Below are 23,151 nucleotides of genomic sequence, written 5' to 3'. Positions count from 1 at the left end.
TATAAGAGTTTGGCCAGTCCATTCTTCCAATCCCCCAGGGGTGTCAATGACTCACCACAACATCTCCCCCTTTGAGATTGACTTTTGTTGGAAGTTAATATTTTTATCTTTATTTCAACACCTCTCCCTTTTTGAGATTTTCCTCCTAGAGAAGTTTAATATTTCTTCTGTGTAGGCACTACTTCCAACTGTTCTGTTTGTTTCCTTTTTCTTATGGTGTTGGAACATCAAAGGTGTCATAGAACACTTCCATGGGTATCTCTTTTTTTCAATACATTCTTTCCAGAATTTTTTGTTTGACCATTTTTTTTTTTTGCTATACAACGTGAGCTTTTTATGTCCGATTTTTTCACACTCAAAACAATTACGATTTTTTAAAAGGACAATTACTTCGCAAATGTAAATCTCCACACCCACAGCATGGATTTTGTCTTCACATTTGTTTTTCCTTTTTCTTATCTGTTTCAGGTTGACACACATATATCTGTGTGCAATCTTTTTCTTCAATTTCATCTTCGTTTCCACAACTTGTTACCAGATATTGTAACATGATTGTTACCTGACTTATGCAATACTCTTTGTTGCACACAGCACTTGTTTTTCATTGTTCTAAGCGCTCTTGTTTATTGCTCGAACGGACTTTAGTGCAATTTTCTAACCCCAAAAAGACATCTCTACCTGGTTAACATTGCACAGCTGCATCCAATATATTGTGAACACGGTAATCGAACCCCTACCACATTCTAACAACGGGACCAACACAGTAATTCAAACAACTACCATTATAGCAACTTACAGGTTCACTGCAAGTTCAACGTAGAACTAACACACCAACAGCTTCTGCTGACCTCTTTCTCAACCAATATGCTACTCTGTTCGGCCAGTCCATTCTTCCAATACCCCAGGGGTGTCAATGACTCACGCCACAACAGAAAGCAAGCATCCTAACAGCAGCCATACATGTGCCTGAATAAATAAATTTGTTTTACAATTGTTTTTTTCATGCCAGGATTGGTTTTGATGTGAAGACAGAGGCAGATTTTAGTGGCTGGATTTGATGCCATCCATTACCTACTTTTCAGGTGTGGGATTGTATATTTTTTTAAATTCCACTGATCTCGAAAAGCACAAAATTAAAGGACATTGTTCGCAGGAGTGGCTGTGTGTTAAGTAGCTTGCTTACCAACCACATGGTTCCAGGTTCAGTCCCACTGCGTGGCACCTTGGGCAAGTGTTTTCTACTATAGCCTCGGGCCGACCAAAGCCTTGTGAGTGGATTTGGTAGACGGAAACTGAAAGAAACTTGTCGTATATATGTATATATATATGTGTATATGTTTGTGTGTCTGTGTTTGTCCCCTCAACATCGCTTGACAACCGAGTGGTGTGTTTATATCCCCGTAACTTAGTGGTTCGGCAAAAGAGACCGATAGAATAAGTACTAGGCTTCCAAAGAATAAGTCCTGGGGTAGATTTGCTTGACTAAAGGTGGTGCTCCAGCATGGCTGCAGTCAAATGACAAACAAGTAAAAGAGTAAAAGAGTAAGGAATGTAAATATGTAACACAACCATTTTGTTCAGATGATGTCATGCAAAGACACAAAAAAGAAAAACACACACGCACACACACACACACAATGGGCTTCTGTCAACCCAATGCATTATTAGATGACCCTTGTCTAAAGTGCTACAAAGTGGAACAGAACCCAAAGTCACGTGGTTGTCAAATTTTGGGATGCGCTATGGGTTTTATAGACAGAAGTTAACCCTTGTGAGACACCGGCAGCACATGACCGGAACTGAGGGGAGGATATAAATTGCAGTCTCCTGAAACGCGTGGGGAAGAGTCACTAACATGAGGTTTGCTGTGGTGCATCAAAATTTGGACATTAATACGCAATGTTCATTCTGGCATCCCTGCATCTACAGACAATATTAGCTGGATAGCAGTCTAGTTGGTCATTACTCCGACATAAATCCACTCCTACCAGCTAAGAAGACATTCCAGTGGTTACAAAGTGAACTCCATATTTTAGTGCTTAACAAAACTTAATTGACCAAACTTGAAAAGGTGAAAGAAAATCTTGTCACAAGTATGACTTGAACATTAAAATGAATACAGCTAAAGAGTACAAAAACAGAATGAGGTTAGCTGCATAAAAGGTGATTCAGCTGTTTTCACCATCTTTTACTTGTTTCAGTCATTAGATTGCGACCAAGCTGGGGCACTGCTTTGAAGAAATTTTAGTCAAATGTATCAACCCCACTTATTTCCATTTTTTTTTTTTAAAGCCTGGTCCTTATTCTATTGGTCTCTTTGGCCAAACCATTAAGTTACAGGGACATAAGCTCACCAGCACTAGCTGTCAAGTGGTGGTAGTGGTGGTGGTAACACAGACACACATATTGGGCTTCTTTCAGTTTCCATCCACAAAATCCACTCACAAGGCTTTGGTCAGCCCAAGGCTATAGAAGACGACGCTTGCCCAAGGTGTCACACAATGTGATTGAACCTGAAACTATGTGGTTAGGAAGTAAACTTCCTACCACATGGCCACTCCTGCACCTTAACAAGACAATTTACCAACCTTGAAAAAGTGAAAGAAAAGGTTTTGTCACCAGCAAGATCCGAACTCAAAACATTAAACAAAATAAACTACTGCAAAAAGAGAATGAGGTTAGCTGCATAAAAGGTGATTCAGCTATTTTCACCAAAGGGGTTTTGTATAATAAATAAAACTAACAGAAACAAGCTAAGAGACTTGAACAGTACAACAATATGCTAAGTCACTACACACACACACACACACACACACACACACACACACACACACACACACACACACACACACACACACACACACACACACACACACACACACACACACACACACACACACACACACACACACACACACACACACACACACACACACACACACACACACACACACACACACACACACACACACACACACACACACACACACACACACACACACACACACACACACACACACACACACACACACACACACACACACACACACACACACACACACACACACACACACACACACACACACACACACACACACACACACACACACACACACACACACTCACTCTCTCTCTCTCTCTCACTCACTGTATCCAATATCAGTAAATAATGAGTATACGTTTCATTTTTAAACCTACTTCTCTGAAAAACAAAACATGCTATCAGTAACATAATGGTTCACTTTTTCCACTTCAGTTAAACATGATGATGGATATCCGGTTATGGTTGGTTAGTTTGCAAGTTCATTACTTTTCCAGCAATTAAGAACTGCAGTAAGTTGAGATTTTTGATCATGACACTGTCAAAACGAGAATCTTTTTCTCCTTTTGCACAACACTCAACATAACTTCTCAAATTGTGGTGGATCAATGTCAGAGTTTCAACTCTTCTAAATTGGCCAAATTCACAACAATTCATTGTTTATCTTGTTTCTTTATTGGACAGTGACCATTCTGTAGCACCACCATGAAGGGTTTTAGCTGACAAAATTGATCTTGGTACTTATTTTTGAAGTCTGCTGCTTGTCCTATTGGTGACTTTTGCTAACCCTCTAAATTACAGGAATGCAAAGGTAGCAACACTGGTTGTCAAGCAGTGAGAATGAAGATGACAGACACAAACACATGACACCCTTCTTTCAGTTTTCACTACTGTTCACAGGTTATAATAGAAGGCACTGTCTGCCCAAGATGCCAGACAGTGGGAATTGAACCCTAAACCATGTGGATGGGAAATGATTTTTAACCACACAACCATCTTTCCACCCATCAATATATTGCAAAAACTGAGGTCTTTTATTTTATTTTTCTGGCTTAACAGAGTCCATGGACTTTTAATAGGGCCTTCAAGACTAGTGGAGGTAATCCTTAGAATGAAGGACCTAAACCCAATTCTTACAACAGAGTAGACTATTAAAGGTACCCATGGGCCAGGTGGTGGTGTTAAGAGAAGTGAAAATTCAAAGGGCCAGGTGGTGGCGTTAAAGCAGGTAAAGGTTCAATCCTTGTGATAGCTAAAACTTCATTTTGCATATTTTTAAAGTGTTCTCATTACTAGATACCACGCAGCAGCTTTGCATCATATCTATAGAATGGTAACTTCATATGGCATTTCTCCCCAGGATCACAAGATGCTCAAAGACAGGGGAGAATTTGTTGAAGGACACTGAGCAGATTGAGTAACCACAAAGAATTTACTCTTTTACTCGTTTCAGTTATTTGACTGCAGCCAAGCTAGAGCACCGCCTTTAGTCGAGCAAATCGACCCCGGGATTTATTCTTTGTAAGCCTAATACTTATTCTATCAGTGTCCTTTTGCCAAACCGCTAAGTGACGGGGACATAAACACACTAGCATTGGTTGTCAAACAATGCTAGGGGAACAAACACAGACACACACACACACACGTGTGTGTATATATATATATATATATATATATATATATATATATATATACACACGACAGGCTTCTTTCAGTTTCCGTCTACCAAATCCACTCAAGACTTTGGTCAGCCTGAGGCTATAGAAGACACTTGCCCAAGGTGCCACACAGTCGGACTGAACCTGGAACCATGTGGTTGGTAAGTAAGCTACTTACCACACAACCACTCCTGCGCTTAAAGAAGAAAAAAAAGCGTATTGGCCAGTATGGGGCTCGAACCCACGACGTTTGCATTATTAGCATGACGCTCTAACCAACTGAGCCATGAAGTTTGTCTGCAGAAATATTCATTTATCAACAAAAACAGCTTCTGCAATTTACCGTTATTTTTGCTATTTAGTTTCACAGAAGCAGAGACTACCCTAAGTTCCATGATACAAAACTCCTGCTTTAAAAGGATCTAAAATAAAAACCTTCCATGTTCCAAACATCTGCTTAGTAAAGAATAAATTATTTAATTCATTATTTTCAAAATTATTCAAACTAAAGACAGTATTTGAACAGAAATATGGTAACAGAAGGGTTAAAGAATTCACTTTGCCCAGTACACTCCAATTCAAAACACTCATGATAAAGTTAACGCAAAATTTCATTTGCTTTTGGTGAAATTCAATGCACAATATGAATGGTCTTTATAGAACCCACCCCCACCCCATTACAAATATAAAATATTTGCTAAGCTTAAAATGGCAGAAAGTCGTAGGGAAAGATTACTGAAGAAAATAGTTTTGTGAGAGAAAAAGGCCAAAAAATAAAAAAAATAATATAATATTCCAGTTCTGATGACAGACTAGTGACATAAGGAGAAACTTATATGGTATGATAATGTAGTGAAAATAAACAAGACATTAATACTAAATATATGATGTTTAAATATGGGTTGAGGAGGTATAAAATGGTTTCTACACTGTCAAAGACAGCAATATTCATTAACAGGACATCTAAAGTGTTTAGGGCAAAATACTTGTTGGCATGGTTCAAGATGAATTTAGTTTGAATGTTGAAATTATCAGTTATTTGTTTCACATCTGTTTTCCCATTCTGGTATGGGTTGGATGGCTTGACAGGAGCCGATGCACCAAAGGACTACATCAAACTTTAATGTTTACTTTGGCATGGTTTTTACAGTTGGAAGCTATTCTTCACACCAACCAATTTATGGAATGTACTAGGTTCATTTTAATGTGGCACCAGCACTAGTGAGGTCACCAAATAGCTCAATACAAAGCCTCTCGACAGAGGTGAGTGTAATATTGAGAGCAGTGACATCAGGTGATGAAAGGTTAAAAGGTGACAATCATCCTCACCATCAAGATCCCTTAACTGACACAGCCAGTCATTGGGGTGCTATTCTAGATGCTTTCTTAGTCAGCAGTCACCACCAGTCTCTGGGTTGTGACTTATCCAGTCCTGGATGTTGTCAAACCAGGATTTTCTCTGTCTACCTCTCTTTTGCCCTCTCTTAACTGTGCCCTGGAGAATGGTTCTGGACAGGTGCTGTGGTAGGATACATGACCGTACCAGGCAATATTTTGGCATTTTACCTGCACAAGGAGTGGTTCCTGCCTGCCAGCATATTTGTTGACTTGCCATCTGATAATATATAATTTAAAAAGTTCTCTGCATCATTTCTGCCATTTTATGGAATACTTCTAACAAGAACTAGAAGAGGAAACTTAGCCATGATCAATTTTCACTCAAATCATTAAGAATTTCTTTATCAATCTGTGAAGGTGTGAAGCTTAGTGGTTAGTGTATTTGGCTAATGATCGTAAAGTCACAAGTTTGATTCCTGGCGACACATTGGGTCCTTGAGCAAGACACTTTATTTCATTCACATTGCCCCAGTCCACTCAGCTGGCAAAAAGTTGTATCTGTAATTCAATGGGCTGGCCCGTCATATTTGGTGCATTTTGGTGAATCACTCAGAGAACTCTTAAGGGTGGAATGTCTTCAAAGCTGGTAGGAACAGATTCATGTCAATGAGTACTGACCAACTAGATTGCTATGCAAGTAATATTGTCTGTAGACATATTCCTGTCATGTGTTGTTAATGTCCAGCAAGGGAGATAACTATCTATAAAACCCATAGCACATCTCAGAAAATCACTAAGGGCATCTGAGTAGAGTGTTTAGCTAACTGCATGTTAATTCCATGAACAAGTTGTCCAAAGTGCCATACAGTAGGAGTGAATCCAAGATCATATGATTGGGAAGCAAGCTTAACCATGCAGCTACACCTGCATCTAAAATTAAACCTAGCAAAGTCTTAGCAAAAAGAAATATAAAAATCATCTGCCATGTGGGAAATGACCTTGCTAGGTATGCAAAGAATGTGAAAGTAGGAATTCTATATGATGTACCTAATGTAAACTGAGAGCAAGAGAGATGCAGTGGGATTGCAGACAGGCTGACTGAGAAGATGAGCTTTACATGTAGCAGATATACAAGAATAGTTAGCCGTAAGAACACCCTTAAAAATAAATTCTTTTAAATGCCCTGAAGGGTCCTTAAAATACAAGTATTTATTACCTAACTATTCCAAAACTGTGCTGCAAAATCTTAAGCAGATGTGGGGGACAAAATATTTGATTAATATTTCTTGGTGGTGGTGGGGGGGGGGGGGGGGGAGATTGGTAGTATTTGGCAATTTATGAACTATTGTATTTAATGATTCTCTCATCACTCCAGCTAATATTAACTGATCTGTTGTTTTTTCAAATCGATGTCATATCTGAGAAATAGATCTATGATTTATTAGTTTGAGAATTCATATATTTTTATAGGCGCAGGAGCAGCTGTGTGGTAAGTAGCTTGCTTACCAACCACATGGTTCCGGGTTCATTCCCACTGCGTGGCACCTTGGGCAGGTGTCTTCTAGTATAGCCTCGGGCTGACCAAAGCCTTGTGAGTGGATTTGGTAGATGGAAACTGAAAGAAGTCTGTCGTATATATGTGTATATATATATGTGTGTGTGTGTGTGTGTGTGTGTGTTTGTGTTTGTCCCCCCAACATCACTTTACAACCTATGCTGGTGTGTTTATGTCCCCATAACTTAGCAGTTCGGCAAAAGAGACCGATAGAATAAGTACTAGGCTTACAAAGAATAAGTCCTGGAGTCGATTTGCTCGACTAAAGGCGGTGCTCCAGCATGGCCGCAGTCAAATGACTGAAACAAGTAAAAGAGTAAAGAGGTAAAATAAAAGAAAAAATATTTCCTTTATGAAGTAAAATTAGCAATGAAGGAGGAGATTCTAAAAGTATAGTAACCAGATTAAGGATGAGGTGGTGAAAGTCCAAAAAGTTATATACTATCTCTACTGCAGACAAAAGGATTCTCTCTAGCAAAGTGAAAGGCAGTAGATTGTATGATGCTTGTTCCAAATTGTATGTTGGTGATTGAAGGGTCCCTGAATGTAGAGGATGTGTGAAGACCAGGAAGAAAGGAGGTGAATATGGTTTGTTAGATGCATAATGTCAGAGTGCATGAACAATAGGGTACAGATGTAGCATACAAGAAAGGAGTTGGTATAGATTTGTGATGCATATAAAGGATGACAGTTGGATAATGAACAGGCAAGTGATCCAAGAGGAAGCAACCGACAGAAGAGGAAGACTTGAAGAGACATGCTATGAGGTGGGGAAAGAATCATATTTTTAAGTCTGGTACTTATTCTATCGGTCTCTTTGGCCAAATCACTAAGTTACGGAAGAAGCAAACACACCAGTTTTGATTGTCAAGCACACACACACATTATACATATGTGGGCAGAACTGTAACATGGGATCAGCAACTAGTCTGAGCTGAAATAGTTTCTGGCTCCAAAGAGAAAGCCTAACTTTTGTGATGCCCTTTTGGTGCTGTTGCAGATGTCATGTTTGTTATGAAAGATCATTATAGATTGTAAAATTTGTTGTTTTAGCAAGGTCATGTTTCCTTGATGGGAATGGTGACTGTTCTTGTAAGTTGTTCAATGAGACTAAGTTGTTATCTGTAGGAGGATGTTTACAATATTCTATGTAATAATGCATGACCGATGAGAGGCTACTGGGTTGTGTGTAGATAATCCCTGAGGTCTATGTGAATGGGGGCATCAGCTGTGTAAGAGTGGTTGATTAAAACTAGCAAGTAGGTCACCTATATAGTGTTGGGAACACAACCAAACATTGAAATCTACCACAGTCAATAGAACGTGGGCTAGAGATATCAGCATCATCATCATTTATGCTTGCCTTCCATCTTAGTGCCAGTTGGTTGAACTGACACAGCCCATGCCAGTTGTTATCAGAACTATTGCCTTCATAGGCAGGTCAGGGTTTGCCTCTCCCTACTTCTGGTCCCTGTCTTTAGGGAAACTTCCAGTCCAAATGATAAAAACAGGTGGAGTCTATAACAGGTTATCATAGAGGTTATCAAGACATCTCGATATCAAGTTCAAATCCCACCAAGAATGTTTTTGTAAATTCAACTTTCCATTGTCAATAAAAAAAAAAAAAGAAAAAAGGCACCACAAAGATTCACTGGTACCAATGGAACCAATCAATCAACTCTACATATTTTTCTGGAAAAGTCTGTGTTATCCCAATGCAAATAAAATGGATATGAGAAAAATGTCCGGATGACTATGGAACAAAATCTACAATAAACCATTAACCCTTTTCATTCCACCCCCTCCTGAAACATATGCCTTATTCTAAGATATAGGCATATGTTTTTTCTAAAGGTCTTAAAAGTTGAAAGGTTCTAAAAAGAAAAGAAAAAAAACTTATGGTAATGCAGATAATTTCTTACAAGGAATCTTTAGAGAATTTATAGTAGAAACCATGTCAAAACATTGGAGTTCAACGCAGTCCTCCAGTTTGTTGGATCCTGTCAAATTGTCCAACTCATGCAAGCATGAAAAAGTGAAATGTTGATGATTTCATATGAAATTAAATTAAAAAACTATTCTCTTCTACTAAGAAACAACACGTAGCTAACAACCTCATATTTGTAAGGAAGCACAGATTATTGGATGCAGTGCAAGATTAAAATTGGTTTTATTAATCTTGAGTCAAGCCAGCAAGTTGGCATAATCGTTAGAATATTGAACAAAATGCTTAGCAGCATTTCTTTAACATTTTATGCCCAGTTCAAATTCCACCACTTTGCCTTTTATACTTTCAGAGTCAATAAAATAAGTACCAGTCAAGTGCTGAGGTCAGTGTAATCAACTCGCCCTTCCCCTCAAAATTACCGATTTGGCCTTGTGCCAAAATTAGACAAAAATTATTAACCTGGAGCTGATAAAGATCAAAGTCAACTTCAACTTTGTTCAGGATATTAGGAAACAGAATCTAAAGAGATGTTCTGACTGAACATGAAACCAATTATCTAAAGAAAAAGTATATTAATTGATTAAATCTATCACAATGTCTTCCTGAGATTTCTTAGTCTGGAGAATGAAATGGTAAAAATCAATCACTACAGAACTTAGGTTTAGAAATAATGACAATTATTTTACGTTAGATAATTTATCCTCCCCCAGCAAGCTATATTTAACCCTTTAGTATTCTGGTTACTCTGTCAAATATAATGCTTATTTATTCACATTGTTTTGAATTTATCATGTATTTATCTCGTAGCTTTGAGATTTTGATATCTTTGGAATGACATTGTAGAGGAGGTGTGAGAGGTCACATCTGGTCAGTTTGAATTAAAAGAAATCAGATACAGCCTGTTTAATAAAAACATAATTGTTTAACAACCATTTTCCATGCTGGCATGGGTTGGATGGTTTGACTGAGGACTGGAAAGCCAGCGGTTGCACCAGGTTCCAATCTGATCTGGCAATGTTTCTACAGCTGGATGCCCTTCCTAACACCAACCACAGAGTGTAGCAGGTGCTTTTACATGCTACCAGCACAGGAGCCAGTCAGGTGGCCCTGGCATCAATCACGTTCGGATAGTGCTTTTTACATGCTGCCAGTAAAATCAGAGGACACTGGCATCAGCCATGTTCAGATGGTGCTTCTTACATGCCACCGGCACAGGGAGCCAATCAGGGGGCACTGGCCACAGCTATGATTTTTTTAAATAAAAAACAGTTTGAATAAAAAAACAAAATACAGATATGGCCTGTTTAAATGCTAAAGGGTTAAAGGAGCCAATGAGAGAGCCTCTAGGAGGTCATCTGACTTGCTAGAAATAACTGAAAACTATCCTTCAAATTACATCATACCATTAAAAAATAAAATAAAACAATGTAATCTTAGATGTTTGGATGGACATGCCTAGAATATCTAATTATGGTTTGGTTGACCAATATTGACCTGTTGCTTCATCTTTTTGTGGTCAATAAAATAAAGTACCAGTCAAGTACTGGTGTTGATGTAGTTGACATGCCCCTCCAGTCAAAATTGCTAGCTTTGTACCAAAATTTGAAATATTTTATAGAATTCTGGAGACAAAGAAAAAGTAGATAGGAAGGGAGGGAGAAAGAGAGAAAACAAGGAAAAAGGGGGGAGGAGGAAGTATTTATGGATTAATCTAAGTCGGTCAGATTAATTCTCAACAGTTTTTTGTTTTATTATATTGTTGCAATAGAGAGAAAACTGATCACAGGTGATACAAAATGAAAGGTAAAACTTTAGTCTTAGATATAGATGTGGAGATTAGTGTAGGTTGTCTTTAGTGTTTGTAAATAATTTTGTCAAGGTCACTTCTCTAAGTAATAAACGGAGAGTATTATCTGAAAACATTAAGGTGTAAAAAGATTAAATAATAGACGCAGGCATGGCTGTGCGGTAAGAAGCTCTAGGTTCAGTCCCACTGTGTAGAACTTTGGCCAAGTGTCTTCTATAGCCATAGCCTGACCAAAGACTTGTGAGTGGATTTGGTAGAAGGAAACTGACAGAAGCTTGTGTGTGTATGTGTGCGTTCCATCACAGCTTGACAACTGGTGTTAGTGTGTTTATATCTGTAACCTAGCAGTACAGTAAGTAGAGACAGATAGAATAGGCACCAGGATTTAATAAATAAGAACTGGAGTCAATTTGTTTGTCAACAATTTAAGGCAGTCCCCAGCATGGCCACCAATGAGAATGAGTTTAGAGAATAAGAAAAAATTGGTAGTGAACACCTGTCATTAGTGATATTGATATACATTGGGAATTTTTCCAGGTAAATGTTTACATACCGTGAGGGAAAAGAGGCTGGAATTCCCCTAATCTAGCTCTTGTTTCCCTCCACCTTTACAAAAGCTTGATGGACAAAGATAGAAAAACAACAGAAATTGAAATAAAAAATGAATACATTACACATTTTAATTACTACATAATGTGCGTGTGTGTGAATATTTTAATCACAAACCTCTTAATACGCCAGATATTGATCAACTATTTGAGAGCTAAGTCAAAAGATAAGGTGTTTAATGAACTTTAATTAGCACTCCATTAATCTTTAAAAAAATTAATTAAGGGGAAGGTCAATGACCCGTTTTAAATGACAAATACAAACAACAAAAAAAATTAAAATTAAAAATCAATCAGAAACTAATATCATCAGATCAGTAAATCTAGACAGATTTTATTCAGATTAATATTTAGAAAAACGAATGTGCACAGAATCTCGTTATAGCCCATGCTCTGTGGTTTCATCCTTTTGCTTGTTTTCTTTAACACCTTAAGGAGGTCATCAATAAAGTATTTGCTTTATATATATATATAATAATTTTCCCAGAGGATGTAGCAACCGTTACCAATATAGCATAAGAACTTACCTTAGGAGATCATTAATTAGATTCCTTAAGGGTCGTTCTCACAGTTTATATTTATATCATAAGGTTTTTAAACTTTTAAATTTTCATATTCAAAAGAGACAGAGACTTCAAATTCGATATATCGATTTATTCACCACTCTATGTTAACATTTCTGTGCCAAACTTATCCAGTGACTGGTCCATTGGATTTAGACGTTTGGCACTTCTTCAGGAGTGGTTACCTTTCGAACAAAACACGAAAAAACACATACATAACTATTATTAGGTCTTTAGGATCTCGTTAGCTTTCGTCTTTGTTATTATAGGGGAGATATCTCCCTTCTAACAAAACTGTCCGATGAACGGGAACGTGAAACTCAGAGTAACGGTTTTTTTGTTATATTTCTGCTGCTTTTAAATAAAGTATATATATATATATATATATATATAAAAAACAGCCACAACCACACACATACACGTGTTATCATTACACACACACACACACACACCTCCTTTTCTTGCTTGTTCATGTTTGGATTTACTATATATATATATATATATACATATATATACATGTGTGTGTGTGTGTGTGTGTGTGTGTGTGTGTGTGTGTGTGTGTGTGTGTGTGTGTGTGTGTGTGTGTATTATTGTACATATAAAGATGGAAGAAAAATGAATGAGAAAATAGCTTCAGCCGAAGGTGTCAAATGTGTACACCTTAAGTACGTGTTGGTAGATAAGGAATGGCTTGTTATGAGCTTTGAAGTGTTGAATTACAAAGAATATAAAATAAGTTTATCTCCTCAGGGCAAAGATATAGGCAGACGAGTCAAATTTACACAGCGCCAACAAACAAAAATATCTGAATCACAGAAGAAACTATAAAACTTATATCAATGATTAAAAAGAGGAGTGATAGAATATGGCTGGGGTGGAGCAACTGAGTTACTGAATGACATCTATGTTCCAAATTCAATATGTACTGTGGTAGCAATAGTTATATGTGAAAATTTATAGTAAATAGTGTCTCAAGGCCTAGACTCGTATCTGGTTTCCATGGCATAGAAATGACAGAAAGCATCTCTTTGTCCTGAACAAGACACCAGTTTGTTCCAGGGTCACTCATTTACAGCTGAGTGGACGCGGGGGGAGGGGGTTAATTTGATACATTTTGCTCAAGAACAGAAGGCACTGCTCTGTCCAAGAGTCTAAACTACAATCATGTAATTGTGAGGGCAGCAACCTATCCAACCTATATATTGTGGGTAACAATTTGTATTGGTGTGTGGTACCATGCAGAAAGCGCCCGTGCCGGTGTCACACAGAAAGTGCCAGTGCCACACAGAAAGTGCTCGAGCCGGTGCCATGCAGAAAACGCCTACACCAGTGCATTCACAAAGCTTTGGTCATCCCAGAGTTCTAGTAGAAGTTGACACTTTTGCAAAGTGCCACCCAGTGAACTAAAGTGAAAGGCCATGTTATTGAGAAACAAATCTCTTAAGCACACAGCCAAGTCTGCATCTGCAGTTATTTGAATTTAAGATTGATGAATTTTTAGTTTGATATCTTGGCTTGCATTTGGCTTTTAATGTTCTTTAAGTAGCAGGTCAATCTCGGTCAAGAAAACCATGACCAGGCATTCCAATGGGACCAAACTCAAAACCATGTGCTTGGGAAGCAAACTTCTTAACCACATAATTTCTGCTTCTAATTTTCAAATCCATTTTGGACCAATGTCAATGCCACCTGACTGGCACGTGTTCCGGTGGCATGTAAAAAGCACCATTCAAGCATGGTTGATGCCAGTGCTGCCTGACTGGCTCCCATGCCAGTGGCACATGAAAAGCACTCACTACACTCACGGAGTTAAGAAAGGCACTCAGCTGTAGAAACTTTGCCAGATCAGACTGGAGCCTGGTGCAGCCTCCTGACTTGCCAGTCATCAGTCAAACTATCCAACCCATGCCAGCATGGAAAGTGGACGTTAAACAATAATGGTCAAAAGGCAAAAAGTGAAGACTGATGTCCAAACCATTTATGAGCAGACAAAAATCTGAAATCCAAGGAAACTGGTAAAGGTTTGGGTCTTGCAAGTCCAAATCATCATCATCATCATTGTCGTCGTTTAATGTCCGCTTTCCATGCTAGCATGGGTTGGATGATTTGACTGAGGACTGGTGAAACCAGATGGCTATACCAGGCTCCAATCTGATTTGGCAGAGTTTCTACGGCTGGAAGCCCTTCCTAACGCCAACTACTCCGAGAGTGTAGTAGGTGCTTTTACATGCCACCAGCACGAAGGCCAGTAAGGCAGTACTGGCAACGGCCATGCTCAAAATGGTGTATCTTACGTGCCACCTGCACAAGAGCCAGTTCGGCGGCATTGGCAACGATCTCGCTCGAATGTCTTTACACGTGCCATCTGGCACAAGTGCCAAGAAGGCGATGCTGGGCACAGGTGCCATTGACAGTTTCGCTTTCGCTTGCCCCAATAGGTCTTCACAAGCAGAGTTTCGTTTCCAATGAAGGAGACGACGTTTGCATGGGTGCCAGTCGTGGGATTTAATTCGATTTCAATTTCACTTGCCTCAACAGGTCTTCGCAAGAAGAGATTAGTGTCCAATAAAGGAAGGTACATATAAGTGGGCTGCCTGAGGCCTTCGATTTAGGTCTCACTTGGCTTGCCGGGTCTTCTCATGCACAGCATATTTCCAAAGGTCTCGGGTAGAAGTCAAAATGATAAAGTGAAAAATTTTATTGCCCTACACCTCAAGGCACTGCAAATTCCAGCACACCTCAATTGTTGTGATAACAGTGATAGATGGTGGGTATAAAGAAAATGACACTCTAGCTTATTTTTTTAGGATATCAAGGTGTCAAAGATAACAGATTTAAACACTAAATCTATCAAACAGTTGATCCGCTTCCTCCTTTTACCCACCCAGCTAAGAGAGATTTGTTGAAACTGATAACTTCAAGTAGTTCTTGGTCATACATGGCTCCAGCCATGACCATCCCAGCACTGTTTTTTTTCCTTCAGACAATATGTCTAGGACTACAGTAATCCCTCAACTATCATGGGTGTTTCACCCGGCAATCTGTGAAAATCCAAAGTAGAAACAGTACTGTACCTTTTTTTGTTTTTTTTAATTATTTTTATAATTTGTATATTTTAATATAAATGCAATACACCACCACAGAGGAACCAACGTAAGCTTATATAATAAGCCGTGATATGGCAAGGGATTACTCTATTATCTATAGTGTCCTTCCCATTTGAAAGCAGCAAGGTGATTTAGTTGCCATTTCTAGTTAGCAAAGTTTCCCCTCACTGACTAGTTCATTCATATGTCTTCTTGGTTTATTCAAAGAAAGTGGGGGAAGTATTTAAAGGGGGACAAGGAAGTACATTTGTTAACTGGCAAATGTGATAGAGAACCAAACTAGTAGAGTTATTTTCTGCTGTCAAATATCCTACATTCCTTCAAAACTGAGAGGACAGTGTATTACTGGTACAGGAACAGGAAAAATATCTCATTAGGTACCTTAATTTTCAGTTGAAGTCCAGCCAGTATCCCCAGGTTGTCAATAATATGGGAACAAACCAACCAATTGGATGTTTACAACACAAGTTACGTAACTAGTAAACTCACCAACACCGGTTGTGAAGCAGTGGTGGGATGGACAGACACACAGACACGATGGGCTTCTTTCAGTTTCTGTCTACCAAATCCACACGCAAGGTTTTGGTCAGCCTGAGGCTAAAGCAGAAAACACTTACCCAAGATGCTATGCAGAAAGATTGAACCCAGAACCATGTGGTTTGGAAGCAAGCTTCTTAACACAACCATGCAGGCACCTATGTTCACTGATACATAAAATTAATATACCTATCTGATTGCTATTAGTCGAATACAGAGGCATGGGTGTTGATTTTATTGCCCAAAGCTCACAATAGGATGGAATAGAAACTATAGAATGTATTTTGTTTTCCCACCTACACCACAGAAAATAGGCCTGTGACCGAAGAGACATATCTGAACTAAAGCATCGCTTTATATAGAGTCATATGAGAATGGATGTGTTTAAAAGGGATTCAATAAAAAAAAGGAGGGTATTTATATGTATGCATGTGTGTGTGTATGTATGTGTATATGAACATAATACATATCTCATAGTATGTAGGTGTAGGCATGGTTGTGTGGCAAGAAGTTTGCTTTCCAACCACATGGTTCTGGGTTCAAACTGGGTGTGTGTGTGTGTGGGGGGGGATCTTTGGCTGACCAAAGCCTTGTAAGTGGATCTGGTAGACAGAAAAAAAAAATCTGTTGTTTTTGAGTGTCCCCCATTACTGCTTAACTGGTGTTGGTGTGTTTAGATCCCCGTAACTTAGTGGTCAGCAAAAGAGACCGATAGAATAGGCACCAAAGTTTAAAAGAGAAATAAGTACTCGGGTCGATTCGTTCAACTAAGAATTCACAGTGGTGCCCCAGCATGGCCGTAGTCTAATGACTGAATGTGTAAATGTCAGAATATACTGAGGGTGTAACTTGGAGTCAAATCCATTGTGGAGATCAAGCCAACTGGGACGTCACAACTATCTTTTATCCTTTACTTGTTTCAGTTTGCGACCATGCTGGGGCACGCCCTTGTAGAATTTCTAGTCAATTGAATCGATCCCAGCACTTTTTTTTTAAAGTCTGGTACTTCTATCATTCTTTTTTGCTGAACCTCTGAGTTACAGAGATGTAAACACAGCAACACTGGTTGTCAAGCAGTGGTGGACAAACAGATATATGACACACACATGACAGGTTTGTTTTTAGTTTCTGCCTTCTAAATCCACACACAAGGCTTTGGTTGGCCCAAAGTTATAGTAGAAGACACTTACCCAATGTGCCATGCAGTGGAATTGAAGGTGGAACAATGTGGTTAGGAAGCAAACTTTTCACCATACAGTCGTAGTGGCATCTTAGTTGTGAGAGTTAACATTAAAGAACCACAAATTACACATACCCATAGGTGCAGGTGTGGCTGTGTGGTAAAGAAGCTTGCTTCCCAACCACATAGTCCCGGGTTCAGTCCCACTGCGTGGCACCTTGGACAAGTGTCTTCTACTATAGTCTTGGGTTACCAAAGCCTTGTGAGTGCTTTTGGTAGGCAAAAACTGAAAGAAGCCTGTCGTGTATGTATGTATGTATATATATGTATGTGTATATATATGTATGTGTATATATATATGTGTGTGTGTGTGCGTGTGTCCACCATCTCTTGACAACCGATGTTGGTGTGGCTACGTCCCCGTAACTTAGCGGTTCGGCAAAAGAGAACCGATAGAATAAGTACTAGGCTTACAAAGAATAAGTCCTGGGGTCGATTTGTTCGACTAAAGGCAGTGCTGCAGCATGGCCGCAGTCAAATGACTGAAACAAGTAATGCACAGGTAACATCAAGAAGGAGTTACTATAGTTTTCATTATTACAAGTCGGTGTGGTGCAGACGACAGACGACAAATGTACACACAGTGTTGATCCTCGTGAGGACTTTCTGTACAAAGTGTTCGGCTGTATGGCGTGTATGAGAAGAATAGACAAGAGAATGAGAAACCCGAGGTCAGGATGGAGGCGAGGTGAGAGAGAGAGAGAGAGAGACTGGGTGGGGGGGGGACAGTAAAACAGTAAAAAAGTAGGGTAACTGAATCCTCTTCTTGTGTCAAGACTCCAGCTGACACTTAAGCGCATGGGGCATATCGGTTATATTTCGCTGACATCTTGTCACTGGTTGCCTATTACTACTTCTACTACTACGACAAGCAGTAGGTCAAATATGACGCACGCACACGTACGCACATACATAAACACAGCACCTCCATATCAGAGCCAACATCTAAATTATATACACACATATCTATACATGTTTCACAAAATAAAATAATATAAATTCCACAGAAATTCCTACAATTTTTAAAATTTTTGTTTTCGCTTGTTGCTGATATCAGCCGAATAAATAAAATATTTCATGAAAGTTAACTATCCATGAACAACTTCAATGAAACTGAGAAAATAAGTTTCAAAGTTTTGTTGGGTACCGTAGGAGGTTGGTGATTTTTTTGCTTTTCTCAGAGAGGAAGCACTTGACCCGACCCCCACCGCTTCCAGACCATTGCTAAATGTTTCAGGTTTTACTTTTAGATGACTAATTAAAGGTGCGCTAGTTCGGTGTTTATCTTCCGAATTTTAAGTTCAAAACTTCGGTTTGAATTTCGACTTCTACACTCGCTCCCTCACCGTGGTTGCTTGACCTGCAAGAAATAGCAGTCATATAGGCTTCAAAATCCACCGTCCTATATAGCAAAGTCCTAGACAGACACGCAATAATAATAAAAATACAGCGGGATTTCGAGATAGCTGTCGGGAATAAAATGAAATTTTGAAGATAAATTTTTGAAGGGGTTTCGGTAATTTTCGTCACTCTAAAATACATATAATTCGCATTAAATCTTATTTTTCTTAAAAATCCACGTTTTAAAACATTTTAACAGCCTACCCCTTCATCGTGCCTTTGGAGTAGCTGTCACACTTGGGATGGTCAAACCTGGAATACCTTTCATTATAGGTATTTGCTTGGAGTTCACCTCGGGAGCTAAAACTATATGAATATTTAGTTTCGATTATAAATTAAAAAATGGCACAAAAAGTTTGGCACAAGACCAAGAATTTGGGGTGAGGAGGGGTTAATCGATTACATCAACCCTTGCTTGACTGGTACTTAATCGATCATGAAAGGTAAAGTCGACCACGACGGTAACGTGAAGAGTCGGAAGAAATACAAGGTATTTTGTCCGAAGCACGAACGATTCCGCCAGCTTACCCCACCTCTTTCCTTAATAATATTTCTTTCCCCAGTAGATACAAGACCTGAAGCTAACGGGAAGAACTAGTCTATTGTATTCAACTGGTACTTATTTTATCGGCGCCCGAAAGGAGGAAAGCTCAGCAATATTCGAACACGGAACGTAAAGATTCGAAAGAAATGACACTAGGAATTTTTATCCGATGCACTACCGATTCTGCCAGCTTTACATTATATTTTTTTTTCGTCAAAGTTTTAACTATGTCACCTTGATGATATATTTTTACACGTGGACAAAGAATAGAGATAATGTTGATCAGATGATATTACATGATGACAAGGGCTTAGAATGTTTAGGGATAGGGTCCTATACGTTCAGGTTTCAACTCTCACCGGAATTCAAAACAAGCCGTCTGTTCTTCCACGGTCGATAAAATAATACATTGATCAAGTATTGGAGATCGATATAATTGATTATACCCTCCACTCGTCCCAAAATATGTTTTGTGTCTATTATCAATATTACAAATATATTGTTATTGCTATTTAACTCAGGTCATCCTGATAAACCCGGTTGAGGATCAAAGGGTTCCAATTATGACCAACCCGTATTTTTGTGGCCCTTTTTTTCTTTCAGATATAGCATCTATGATTATATTAGCTAATGTACCCTTCCTTTAACCCAGTAGTATATGATTTTAAGGGAATTTAGGTGTTATTCCTAGCACATCGACGAGCGAAAACGCGGAGGGGCCCTGATTATGTGCGACTATGCATATGCATGGGTACGTATGTGTAAATGTACGTGTTATGTGTATGGGGGGGGGTGCATACAAGCCAAATAACCGGTTCAAGGCGTGTGTCAAACTAAAGAATCAAAGCGTGTGCACAAGTTTATAGTAAATATATACATTGTATAGAGAAAACACCCGAAGCCTATACAAAAACACTGAATATGTGTTTATTATTCATCTAAAGTAAACAGTACGTGTGTAGGCACGTTTGTTGTGCATATATATTTTTATTAAAGGAGAGAAAGAGAGAGAGAGAGAGAGAGAAAATTAAAGTGCTACACACGACTATGGTAGACAAACACATTCGTGAGCGCACTCTTTCTATACACACACACACAAAGATGCACATTAATTCGATCAAGAAATAATTTATGATGTAAGAAGTTATATGTAGTTGACAAAAAAAGTGATAAATTTTTATAACGTATTAAGACCTGAAATGAACACATTTAAAGAAATGTAGATATCTATAGCACGAATTTTATTAGCTTATATATTAACTATATATATATTGCAGTATTTTTGTATGTGTGTTTACAAACAAAACTGAAAAAGCACTCAAAAGTAATATATATATATTTTTAGCTCTGTGTGTGTGTGTGTGTGTGTGCTGCTATTAATTTATATGTATATTTCACTACCACACTGGACAAAGTATATCAAATTTCTCTCTTTACGGTTAAGGAGCACCGACTTCGAGTTGGTGTCATCTCTCTATACCTCCGGGGAGGGGGTTCAAATCTATATATATATACGTAAATGTCAGTATATAGGGAGAGGGGTATACGTGTGTTCATATACGTGTTTGTTTATGTGTCTATATATTTTTGTGTATGTCTGTGTGTGTTTGTGTATGAGAGCTATGTTTGTGTGCGTAAGTCTATACATGTATATGTTTGTGTTTAACTATGTATATACATGTGCTTATGTGTCTATATGTAAAGACATAACATACACACACACACAAAATGTGAGCGTTTACTAATTACAGAAGTTCCATAACATAACCAAAACCATTGACAATAAAACTTAAAAAGCTTTCTTGGAAGCAAACAAGGAACTTAAAGTGACCAAAGTAGGGAAGTCAAAGAAATAAACAACAATAAGACAGACATTATTAATTAATACGCAAAGAACATAAGTTGTATATTTACCTTATTATTTTCGAGTGCCTGTGCCGAGTGGGAATCCTTGGCAGCGAAACAATTTTGACATTTGCTCTTATTGAAGATGTTAGGTACAAATTTCCGGCATTTTGAAGCCATATTCACTACTTTTAGGTATCAATACATTTAGAAAATATAGATAGATCTATGTGTAGACATTTAAAGAAATTCACATATAATAATATATATGCATGTGTTTATGTGTGTGTGTGTGTGTGCATGTACATAAATATAGAGAAATATATATATATATATATATATATATATATATATATATATAAATGGATGGACAGGCAACTATGTATAATGATACATAGGTTGAAAAGATATGTGTATATATTTATAGAAATTCATAAATATATAGTATATGTGAGTGCTTGTGTATGTGTAAAATACACAAATTTATATAAATATGTGTGTATGTATAAGAATGGACAGGTTGCTATGTATAAGTAAAAATATATATCCGTACTCCATATGTATATCAAATTCACAAGTGTTTGGAAGGTGCGTGTATAGTATTTAATTAGTTAATTAATAGATTAATTAACTGTCTGTTAAACAAATATACTCCTTTCTTTATATGTCCAGCCAAACTGGGACTGCGTAGTAGTGGCTAGTAGTAACAACACTATAACAAACAGCACAGGTACTGTAGTCGCAATACATAATAATGTTGTTGCTTCTGTTGTAGTAGCTGTCGTACATTGACGGCGGTGGTAGTATTGATGGTAATAATAATCATTCGGTCTATTTTGCCGGGTGCTCGTTAACGATGGGGACAGTCTTGCCGTGGCTTTACGACGGCCCACTAATAATGGTAGAACTACTAGAGACACTAACCGTATTGTTTTTAATGGTCCGGTCACAATCAAAGACAGCCACGCTCTGTATGTCTCCACAAACATTTAGTTAGTCCGGTCGCCGACTTGGTATGTCGGCTTTCGTCCGTGTCTTGTCTTACTTGTTTATTATTAATTTTTTTTCCTCTTTAAATTGATGTATCTCCGTAATGTTATTTACAATAGTTAATTGTTAATATCGTGATAATAATTATTGATATAGCTATATATAGACATAGAAATATGTACGAGGACACGTATAGAGACTTTCTAAGTTTGTTTCTCCTGAATTTGCATGTACATACATAATAAAACACCTTTGTTAATTGTATTAATTAAGCGGCGTGCTCCGGCAGAAGACCGCCATTTGGCTTTGGTAGGAGAGACTGAGTGCGTGAGCGAGAGAGAAAGCCAGACAGAGTATGTATGAGAGAGGTGGAGTGTCTTTGTGAGAGAGACAGAGTGTAAGTATGAGAGTGGGGAAATGTGTTTGTGAGAGAGAGACTTAGTTGAAAGAGAGAGGGAGTATGTTTATAAGACAGAGCTTATATGTGAGAGAGGGGGAGTGTGTTTGTGAAAAAGATAGTGTGTGAGGGAGGGGGAAGGAGCTAAGGTAAGGAGTCGGTCAACATAGTCTAAAGCTAGCAAAATAGTAGTGACCAAGGAAATACAGTGTCCAATCTGTTATTCAGCCTGTTACTATCAAATTGAGTCAAGATGGACTATTTACTAAAAATACAAACTGCTTGTTGTTAGTGTTGGCTTTTAGTAGCAGTTGTAGAGTTGGATGAAGGGGAGGTGGAAAGAGAAAGAGTATGTAATTGTATGAGAAAGAGTGATAGGGTGACAGTGAGATCAGGTAGGAGGGGAAGGAGAGAAAGAGTAATAGTAATAGGAGGAGTGATAGAGAGAATGAAGGTGCTTAATGAAAATAGAGAAATAATGGTTAATTATATAGCGAGTGAAAGAATAAGGTAAGACACGAGAAAGAGGGGTGAGTTGAATATAAGAGAAGCGAAGGCGGGGAAAACAGAGAGTGAGGTGACAGACAAATTGAAAGGCGATATACATACATACAAACATACATTTGTGTGCGTATATATATATATATATATATATATATATATATATATATGTATATATATATATTACATTTACTACTGCTATATTTCTATATTAACTCCGTCATCAGCAGCAGCAGCAATAATATCGTTGTAAATCCCAACATTGGAATCCCAACGTGCTCGCCGATTCTC

General features: G+C 38.2%; 1 protein-coding gene across 7 annotated transcripts in view; it reads right to left on the bottom strand.

Annotated features, from left to right (window-relative positions):
* Positions 1–21,985, bottom strand: part of LOC106876527 (uncharacterized) — a 257,790-nt gene extending 235,805 nt beyond the window's left edge. For 3 of the 7 annotated variants that reach the window (XM_089349613.1, XM_089349614.1, XM_089349615.1), the window contains exon 1: positions 21,042–21,258. In XM_089349613.1, coding sequence (XP_089205739.1) covers positions 21,042–21,152 — 111 coding nt within the window. In that variant the 5' untranslated portion in view covers positions 21,153–21,258. Of the gene's footprint in view, positions 1–21,041 lie in introns of all 7 variants that reach the window. The other 4 variants (XM_089349616.1, XM_089349612.1, XM_089349617.1 and 1 more) reach the window with 4 other exon arrangements.
* Between the last annotated feature and the right edge of the window lie 1,166 nt (positions 21,986–23,151).

The sequence above is a fragment of the Octopus bimaculoides genome, chromosome 3, assembly GCF_046866305.1.
Source record: "Octopus bimaculoides isolate indiv1 chromosome 3, ASM4686630v1, whole genome shotgun sequence".
NCBI classification, from domain to species: domain Eukaryota; kingdom Metazoa; phylum Mollusca; class Cephalopoda; order Octopoda; family Octopodidae; genus Octopus; species Octopus bimaculoides.
This window is presented reverse-complemented; position numbering and strand designations above follow the sequence as displayed.